General features: G+C 34.0%; 1 protein-coding gene across 1 annotated transcript; it reads right to left on the bottom strand.

Annotated features, from left to right (window-relative positions):
- Positions 1–670: 670 nt before the first annotated feature.
- On the bottom strand, positions 671–7,550 carry LOC138701122 (oocyte zinc finger protein XlCOF6.1-like). The gene is made up of 4 exons (XM_069827719.1): positions 7,336–7,550; positions 6,040–6,168; positions 2,868–2,953; positions 671–1,501 (listed from the first exon to the last, which is right to left on the bottom strand). The coding sequence occupies exons 1-4, from the start codon at positions 7,456–7,458 to the stop codon at positions 682–684; spliced, it is 1,158 nt and encodes a 385-aa protein (XP_069683820.1). The 5' UTR covers positions 7,459–7,550; the 3' UTR covers positions 671–681.
- Positions 7,551–11,020: the final 3,470 nt, after the last annotated feature.

An 11,020-nucleotide genomic window follows, 5' to 3' on the forward strand; every position in this document is an offset into this window, starting at 1 on the left:
GTGACGTTTGGCAAACACACTGTTCTCTCTTCTCTTCCCCCCCTTCCGTGCAATGACGCGGCAGGGAAGGGATGAGTTACATGTTCCAGCTTATGACGTGAGATTCAATTGTAGCACAGTTCTGCAACCCTGACCTATGGCATACTTTACTATTTGCATCATCACCAGCTTCATTATACAAATGAGTCTCAATCAATACTGACTGTCCTTCGTACTTACTTTATATAAAAAATTTATCACTCTGATTCCAAACACATCTTATTCTATGTTGACAGTGAAAGAAATTGCTGGTGGAATCCTATTTCCTCATATCACTCTGAATAAAATGTTCTTTTAAAGTTATGTTTTGTTTTATTTAATGACACTAGCAACTGCAGAGGTTATATCAGAGTCGCCGGATGTCCTGGAATTTTGTCCCGCAGGAGTTCTTTTACATGCCAGTAAATCTACTGACATGAGCCTGTCGCATTTAAGCACACTTAAATGCCATCAACCTGGCCCGGGATCGAACCCGCAACCTTGGGCATAGAAGGCGAGCGCTATACCAACTCGCCAACCAGGTCGACAATAAAATGTTCTTAAGTGTCAAACTTTTTCCTATAAATCAAATTATGTAAACGAATTTCAAGGATAAATATTAGTTTTGCAGGGTATAATGATATTATAGATGCAATGAATACATCATAACTTTATTAGCTCCTTTCCATGTACAGCTTTAGAATGATATCTCAAATGCTCCCTTCTCACAAAACCTTTACTGCACTGCTCACAAGAAAAAGGTCTCTTGCCAGTGTGACTCGTAAGATGGTCTCTTAAACGAGTACTGTTCACAAATGTCTTGCCACACTCCGAACATAAATGAGGTTTAAGATGTGTATGTGCTAAATTGTGAGTCTTTAATTGTGATTTTTGGCCAAAACTCTTTCCACACACTGTACACAAGAACGGTTTTTCACCACTATGAATCTGCAAGTGTTGTTTCAAACCATCCTTTCGTCCAAAAGATTTATTGCACACGGGACAACTAAATGCTTTCTCTCCAGTATGACAGATCAGATGTGTCTGAAGATGAGTAGATAAAGCAAATCTTTTGCCACAATCCACGCATGAAAAAGGCCTTTCACCTGTATGAGTTTTCAAATGGCTGCTGAGACCATTTTGTTGCCGAAAACATGCGCCACATTCTTCGCAGGAATACGGTTTCTCGCCAGTGTGCACCCGGGAGTGAATTTTCAAATTATCTTTAAGCGAGAATTTCTTGCCACATACATCACAAACAAAAGCTCGTTCTCCGGTATGTGTTACCATGTGACGGTGTAGATCCTTCTTGAAATGGAACGATTTCCCACACACATGACATACGAACTTCTTTTGCTTCATGTATTTTTCCACATCTACTTTCATTTCATTTGTCACACAGTTCGATTTAGTTGTATTTCCAGTGATATTGATTTCAGAGTCACTAAATTGAGTATCAGCATGGACATGTGGTTCATTCAAGCTATAAATAAAAGTACACATAATCAGAGAAAAAGTGTAACATCATCAATACACCTTGCCTATACAAATTATTTCTAATAAAATTTGTGATGTATGATCTCTTTCTGAGCAACTAATTGTACCTAATTCATTTTAAGAACAATATGAGGTAACTAGATTACTCTGGAAGTAGTAGGAAATAACTGACAAAAAAAAGGGGAAAGTTTATGATCCAAAAGTATAAACCAAATTAAATTAAATATATGTATAATTTTTGTACAGCACATACTCAGGTTGAATAAATCTTTTCTTCGTATTAAAAAATAGCTATGAAAATTCTTTTAAGTATACAGATATAATATACAGTAGTACAGAGCATTCCTATGCAAACCAGCCCACTCTACCAACTAATAAAATCTGTTAGTGGGCTGTGAGTAGTCATATGCCAACAGATGGACAGGTTTATTTACGTTTTCCTATGCTGACTGGTCCCACTCCACTCCCTACTGCTTAGTTTCCTTGGGACGGACACTCCACAGCCCCATCATATAAACTGATGCAACATGACCACCTGATACTGGTGTGCATAGGAACTCTCTATACAGTAAATATATAAACTATGAAGTTTATTTCATTTAAAACTATTTAACAATGATGGAAGCCTCTGAATAAGCAGAAGTGAGAGAATATCAATTCATATTCTCCCTGATCTGCAGTTTTCAATGTATAAATAATAACAATCATTAACTTATTACCATGTAGTACAAAAATTGAAAATGTATCTAAACTAAATCACTATCACTTGAGAAGAATCTATAATTAATGACGGGTATCAAGTGCTTTGAATTAGATACCGATCAAAGCATCCAAATGGTCTATGGAGTCAGTTTTTGAACAACATGAATATTTTTATCACATAAAAAACACATCAATTCCGATGATGAGTGAGTTCACATAGTATTAAATAAATTCAAAATGGTTAAAATACAATTATTTACATTTTCATGATATTTTAAAAATGGGTAAAAAGAGGATATAAAAATAAAACAATAAATAAATAAATAAATAAAAATAGAAAAGAACAGTGTTTTAAAATATATGAGGACTAGATAGTTACGTTTTTTTTTTTTCACCTTGAGGTTTTCTACTATCAATAATATGATAGGATAAAGTTTAAATTAAAAGTTAGATAATACTGTACATGTTTCACTAAAGTATAAACTGAAAGTTAACAGAAAGACAGCTAGAAAAGTACTATGTTTACATTTTCCCATTACCCGTAACTCTACTGTATACAAGCTGTTCAATTGGAGCAATACAGCTCAGACTGTTATCCACATTCTATATTTCTATCTAAATGTAAGGTAAATTAAAAGGTAGATCCAAACCTAAGCTTATTTTTCTCGTCAGTGGAAAGAGCTTCTTCAGTCTCCTCCTTGAGAGTTGATGATTCACTTGCACTCTTTGAATTAACCTGGAAAAGTCATGTAACAAATACAAACTGAGAAATTAAAAATTAAACATTCACAGCACTATTAAATTAACATGTAAAAAAGATTCTGAAAATAATAATATGCAATTATCAATTATGTAGAACAATGAAACACTTTACAATTAGCAATATACAAACTATAAATTATTAGAAGAATATGGAATTAAAATTTCAATCAAGAAATTAAAAAAAACTATGTTTTCAAGGAACAAACTCCAATAAGAAGTAAATCAGTAATAAAGTAATAAAGATAATCTTGCATGTGTCACGCCACAGAGGACCAATGTCTGGTCTCATGTCCATGTGCCTTGGCAGAGGTAAAAACAATAACAAACTATTATATTAATGGACAAAGCAGCTCATTTATTTATCTAGGATGTTCACTATCCTATGAAAATGAAGAAGATACATGTGACAAAATTTCAATATTTTTAAAGAATAATAGGAATTAACAAAAAACCTGTTATGAGATACAAGCATTTTTATTTTCACTTTTCCTATAGGCCTACAACCCATAATTCTAGTTTGCATACAAATGTGAATGAAAGTAACATAAGATTAGAGGGAGATATCACTGCTATACCAAACGAAAGAGTACTGTCTTTTTTTATAAATGTATGTAAGCAATTCATCACTAAGTATATTTTTTCATAAATGTTCTACACAACTCATAAAATATGCACACTAATATTATTAATTCATTAGTCAGCTGATCCTATTTGAGGTTACGTCGCAGTTGAACATGCATGGTTCAATCAGCTGAACGTGTTTGTATAATATATTGTCATTTGTAGCCAGCACTAAGAAACAATTTGAGGTCAAGTCTGGCAGGCATACTCAAATAGGCAATACTGGCCATTTGTATATATGTTAGGTCGACAGTCTGAAGACTGGTTGGAATCTCATAAGTTTAATCATAAATTTAATTTCAAATACTGTAATTCATGATTTATCCTTGACTGTTAGTATCCATATTTTGCTGCCATCTTTGGTAGTTATCACCACAGATATATTTCAACCTACAAAATCTTCAAAGAGTACGCAAATAAAATTCAAAACACTTTGGCCCTTCCAATATTAATGTATGGCAGAATAGTAAATATTTTATAGGGTCGTAGTATGGACTATTCTGAGTAATAAAGTTCTTACAATCATGTGTTCAATTTTCAATGGCTATGGAGATTCAGTCGTTTGAATGTTATGTGTAGCAAGAATTACAAGTGGCAAGAAGAAAGACCAAATTACTCATGTTATATTGGGTAATATTATTAGTGTATCAAACAGGATCCAATACTGCTGTCACGTTGGGAAGAGTTTCTCATATTGCATTGCTGCATTTTCAACCCCACAACAATTAATAGTTTGTTTGATCTCATCATAACTTTGCAAACTTACATAGAAATTTCGAACTAGTTTATTTAGTTCACTTTCATGTCTAATACAATTCGACTTAATTGTTCGCAAGCTATCCATCACTAATACCAGGGTCACCACATCTCCCTGACAAAGGCACTGAGACCTAGTCACTGTCATTTACATCCATGACAGAGAGATTCAATGTTTTAATCCTATAATGAAAATTTTCTCATGAAATTTCGGCCAGTGTATGGGACCGGTGTCCACCTAGCATCGTAATGCACTTGGGGAGCTACGATAGGTAGCGAAATCCGGTTACGCAAACCAGCTATAACGGCTGGGGGGCTCATCGTGCTAACCACACGATACCTCCATTCTGGTTGGATGATCGTCCACCTCTGTTTCGGTACGTAGTCGTGAGGCCAGCAGCCGGCTGGTCGGTCTTGGCCCTTCGTGGGCTGTAGCGCCACGGATTATTATTATTATTCCTATAATGAACTCTCATCAGTAGAAACGCGTTGTTTCTAATATTATAACTAGAGGAAGAAAAATAATTAATCTGCATTCAGTTTAGTAATGATGTTGTACATAAACAAATACATGTGGCAAAGAATTTCATAATTAACTATCTGTCACAACACAGCATGACAACATTCTACAGGGAATCGTACTTGTCTACACAAATTGGTCACTTTTATAATTTTGTTGTAATTAATAATCTCAAAACAATTTCATTGTTAACAGATATCGTTGCCACTTCAGGAAGTAGGCAATGCTGCCTGTTCCGACATCACAAGTCACTACATATTTCTTGTCTCACTTGGCCAGGACTGTCAAAAATAAGGTTTATGTATATTTTTTAGCAATCTTAAGTAATCTATCTTCCTCCATACATTCTTAATAGAATCTCAAATTAGTTCTGTAATCTTACATTTTTTTTTTCATTTAATGGATATAGGCCTACTATACATTGAGTTCATTTCCTGTTTATTCATTCTTAATCCTATCTAGGTTTGTACAGCCTTTTGTTTTTCTCAAAAACTTAATTTCTGCTGCTTGTACTTTACAGATGTTTCATTTGGCTGAAATCCAATTTTCACTGCTAATTATGTTACAACTATGTCATAACCCCATAAAAATTCAATTTGATTGTCTGTGAACAACAAAATATTCATTCTTTTTCCCTTGCTAAATGTACTCCAACTGTTACTAAAATTTTTCACTGTCACACAATGTCGTGTAAATAAATATTAAATAGTGTGAGTTATGAACTACATCCTTGTCTTCATTTATTTACTGTATCTCTGACATTTCTTTTGACATTACACTGATTTTTAATGACGACTTTGAATACAGCCTAGCTTTTTAATACATTTTATAACATGACAAAACATTAAATAGAAAAATATGCCCTTGTAAGGAAAAAATTCAATAAAATATTAGTTCAGTAGAGAGAAGTTGAGGACTAACTCATGAAGCTATTTTGTTACTGTGAGGTTTCATTATAGAGATGAACAGTCAGTGTATATTGTTTTTTTGACATGCAATAAAGTAGATTTACATAAAATATGTCATGAATTCCGGGTGATGCCAGGTCAGTATTGTGGCACAAGTATAGGGTCGAGATACTGAATTAACATCAAAATAATAAGACCATCCGATTTGGATGGACAGTGTTTTACATGTTCTTACCCCATTTTATGTCAACTTACCTGTTGAGATAGTAGGTATTTGAGCATCTCATTTGTGCTTTCACATTGTAATTTGAAGTTGTAGCTAACATCAACTTGAACAGCACACTGAGTGCACACTTGGGCTGGCAGGCCGTCATCAACACTGAGCTAAACATTCAGATGTGATAGGCTACATTAACAACATTATATTGACACTCTTCATGTATATTGGGAATGGCTCTAGATTACAGGTTGAGTATGACAGCTTAAAACTGTGCGTTAAGTTGTGAGAAATCATGGCCAAATGTAGTAGATCTACAAATAAGTTAACTAATTTCATAACTAATTTTCATTCGTTTATTTATTTATTATCTTTTTGGTACAAAAGAAAGTACAATTTTTTTAATTAGGGAAAATACTACAGTTATACTCATTGGCGATTGTTTTTCCTTCGGCTTAACAATATTCTAAAGTCTTTTTTTCATTTTCATTTCATTTATTGTATTCCATAATGAAGCTTTAAGATGTGGAATAAGTCAAAAGTTACATAATTTTTTTGGCGAGATGAGGTGGGGGATAATTATTCGGAATACATTGCAAGACAAACAAGAACCGTCTTTCAAGTCACTGAAATACAAACAAGCAATCTTTATTGATCTTCGCTCGCCTCTTCTCTTCCTTGGTTTGAAGCTCGATACAGCATGGTCACTAATGCTGGTACAGTTTTGTTACCTGTAAACTAGAGTCTAGCGTGGAATGCGAATTTACATTAACCAAGTCCTATGGGACTTAGCGCATGGGCTATTCCATTCAACTCACAACATAAGGTAACTGAAAACATAACTGATGGTGAATAGCAACCTCGTAGGCTGTCAATATTCATTTTTAAAGGAAAGCGAAAAAACATTTTAATATCTTGATAACGAACAAATAGCCAATAGCTGACATAAGAGGATATTTAAATACCTTCTTGTAAAGTTTATATCCATGTCTCCATGTCAGGACATAGACTATGTTTGCAGAATATTCAGAGACTTTTTTTTTTCATAGGGATAAAGTGAAATCTCATTTCGTTCATTTTTTTTTTGACATAGTACAAGGTTGTTGTTCAACACCCTCAATATATTTTTACTTTACCAGATGTAAACCTACTTACGGATATTTTCATATTTTTCTAACCTCCAACTACACGTAAAACTTATAATGAAGTTTTCTTTTTGATAGTCATTCTTTTGGGAACGACTTCTGAATACCGATTATGTAGGCCTACATATTTTGTTATTTTATTATTTATTTTTTATGCAAGGGATACGCGAATAAAAATATTGCACTAACCTTTAATACAGGTACTATAGCCATGACTCTTTGAGGTAGGTTTCCATCGTTATTAAAAATTGGCAGCAATTTATCTTCTTCCTGCATGCATAGCCTACACACCTTATTCATATCAAAGGTCATTATTTCACGTAAACTATTTAAAAATATACTTATAATCTAATTATATTAAACAACAATCCTATTCTTAAACTTCATGAATTACACACTCGAAGTGTTCTATCGATTAGCCATTCTTCGATTATTGCCATCGCAGTGCCATCTGTGAGCATATAGACCTACTAACCATTGTTGGGTCTGAATGGCGGATCTTTGAATTTGTATTCCACCCGGCATAAATACATTTAAGTAATCAGTGTTTTTGTGATTAATTCTTACGTATTATTTCTGGTTATTAACTTAATAACATTTGCCTTTCATATTCAAAGAATTGTGTTAAATAAGACATTTATCTGTGACCATAGATGAGTTCAGTTTGTTAGCAACGCATTAGGCCTACGATATCGAAATGGCTAATGAGAATATTATAAAATATACGTCACTTGCCCTCGCCTGAGGATACTCAATACGTTATGGATAGTGATTTAGAATTAGAATTACTTTGTTGTTCTGTAAATTCTCCTCTGTTAAAAACTTATTCACGTCAATCTACATCCAAACTAAAACCATCAACATTGAAATCAAAACAGAGAACATCTGCACCGTTAAAGAAATTTAAATCAAGTGATGAAATCAGAGTGATAAAGAGACAAATGCTACTAATTCACTATCTGGTGTCTTGGATTCAGTAGTTCATCCTGATCATGAAGTGGAGTTACACAATTCATTTGAACCTCTAACGAGATGGAACTAGAACCTCAGGTCAGTCAAAATGATTCATTATCGTCATATTCAGTAACAAAATGTATCAATAATGATACCTTCAAAAGAAAACCAAGAATGCCTCCTATAATAGTAAAAAAAAAAACCTCCTGAAGGTAACATTTTTTATCATAATCGAAAATTACAAAGCCTTTTAAGTCAACTCTTGAAAATCAGTTACGGTATTCTACTAATGGCATTAAGTATTATACTTCATGCAGAACTTATTATGACAAGTTATATGAAATACTACAATCTCAAAATCTGCAATTCTGTTCTCATGATCCTCGTGAAACAAAACTTCAGGTTGTTATTAAAAGTCTTCCCACTAGTGTTGAGGCTACAATTTTAAAGATGAAGATAGAGGCTTTAAATTTTTCTGTTGAACATGTACGCCAAATGTCTGTAACTTACCTGACTCTCATCCAATGGTACCCCATACAGGAGACCAATACCCATTTGGATAGTTACACTACCAAATTATGAAAAATCTAGGACCATTTATCAAATGCAGGATTTAAATCATAATGTTATTAAGGTTGAGTCGTACAGACCAACTTTTCGAGTCACTTAATGTCATAAATGCCAAGGTTTTGGACATATTTCGAGACGTTGTAACTTAAAAATAAAATGCGTAAAGTGTGGTAAGGACCACTTATTTGTAAATTATCCCTTCAATACACCTAACTGTGCAAATTGTGGTGGTAATCATACAGCTAGTTATGGCAAATGTCCCCATCAACTGAAACAAAGAGGCCCTTGTACAAAAATTAAGAAATAGAGAAGTTCTAAGAACAACAACAAATGTTACTATTCCAACTTGGCTCCCCACAGATTTTCCTTCACTACCTCGTTCGCAAGCTCCAGCTGCAAATTTTCAATCTCAGACTCCTGGTATTGAATCTTCTGAGACCTCGATCATAAAAAAATCCTTCAAGAAATTAACTTAATGCATGTTATTCAGACCATACGATTAACCCTTCACCGTTTAAAAGGTGCAAATAATCTGGTATCAAAGGCGCTAATATTAATGGAAGGTTTCACTCTCATCACTAACTCTCCTCAAAATGGCCCTTAAGCATAAGTTGTTTCATAAAGATCTCAAAATACTTCATTTTAAATGGTATAAAAAGTCAACAGTTTGAATTTAAACAACTACTAAACTCCTACGATATTGATATTGCATGAATCTCAGAAACACATCTTAAACCAAACATAAGGATGGGAATCAGAAACTATACAATATATAGGAATGACAGGGATCAACATTATGGAGGTGGAACAGCCATTTTCATCAAATCAGATATTCAACATCGATTAGCTATCATTCCCACCTTCAATGTACTAGAAGCTACAGCTATTTATATTAGTTTTGAGGATTTAGAAGTCTTGGTTACATCTGTATACTGTCCACTATATGATCGTCTGGATAGAAATGATTTGGATTCCTCAACCTCGTTACATAAAAACTTCATTATATGCGGGATCTCAACGCCAAACACAGCACATGGAACTCTACAATCAACATTCTGAAAGGCGAACTTCTTTTAAATCATTCCTTAACACACAATTACACTGTGCTCGGTCCACTGGAACCAATGAGATATCCCTGGAGTGCTGCCCATCACTCAGACGTTCTTGATATCTGTCTATATCGTGGCAAAAACATTCCTACACAATAACATTGTCTAACAGCATTACCAGTGCCTATAACTTTTAGCAGATCCATCAAACCGTTTTAAAACTTTAAATTGACGAAATGGAAAGAATATATCGAATGCATACATGAGAGTATCCCAGAAAATTCTTAAATTCAAAACAAATGTGATATTGACATAGCAATACAGCGTTTTCTGATACCGTAACAACTACTCTTGATGAAACAACAACTTTCTTACCTAAAAGGTATAATACAAGTAACAACACAGAATTGCAGTTCCTTGTTAAAGCTAAAAATCAAGGAAGACGCCATTGGCAACATTTTGGAGATATTCAGGCAAAGAGAGTACTCCGTCTTAATTTGAAATTCTTATGCAGAGGCCACATAAGCTACTGTGATATTGTTTAAGTACTGTTGTTACCTGTGTTAATAAAAATTCACATTTTCTTGTTGTCAGAGGTATGCAGCAAGTTTCGAGGGTGGAGCTCTGGTTTTGTCAATACTCACCCTGCTTGCTAACTGTTGTGTAACTTAAAAATGACATTGTAGAAAAAGTCCCATGATATCTGTCTTTAATGGTTGCAATAGACGTAAAATGGGGCCATCATTATAAATAGCTTTCAATTAGTTCAGCTGTCAGCCAGTTTAGTGGACTTCGACATTTGTAATGCAACCAATGAATAAAAAGCATTTCTTTCTCTCTTTTTCACGTGGAGATAAAAAGAGATCCAACCTTCAAAACATTATGTTTTCTAGAATTTATCAGCAAAATAATGTTTCTGAAACCCAGAGTATCAACTGAAAAGTTCACTACAAAAAGGGGGAATGTCATAAATGCTCTAAATTTCCCCTTTCTTATATTGTTTTGCTATGACATTCCCTTTTTGTGTTGTATACCAATTCTTCAAAGTTTTGTAGGCATAAGACATCATCCCTTTTGCAGTGTATTATAGTCTATGATATTGAAAAGTTTTTGAAGTGACAGTGAAAAGTGTTCTATGGACAATGAAAGGTGTCATAGTATCAGTGCAGTCAGTGAGGTGAGAGTGAAATGAATTTGGAGAAATTATTGTTGTTTATTCAACTGTCCGAAGACAGGTTGGAGTTCATAAGGCATCACTCATAAGGCAACAAAGTCAGGAGATAATGGGGTAGGATGACCAG

This window comes from Periplaneta americana, chromosome 6, assembly GCF_040183065.1.
Source record: "Periplaneta americana isolate PAMFEO1 chromosome 6, P.americana_PAMFEO1_priV1, whole genome shotgun sequence".
Lineage (NCBI taxonomy): Eukaryota > Metazoa > Arthropoda > Insecta > Blattodea > Blattidae > Periplaneta > Periplaneta americana.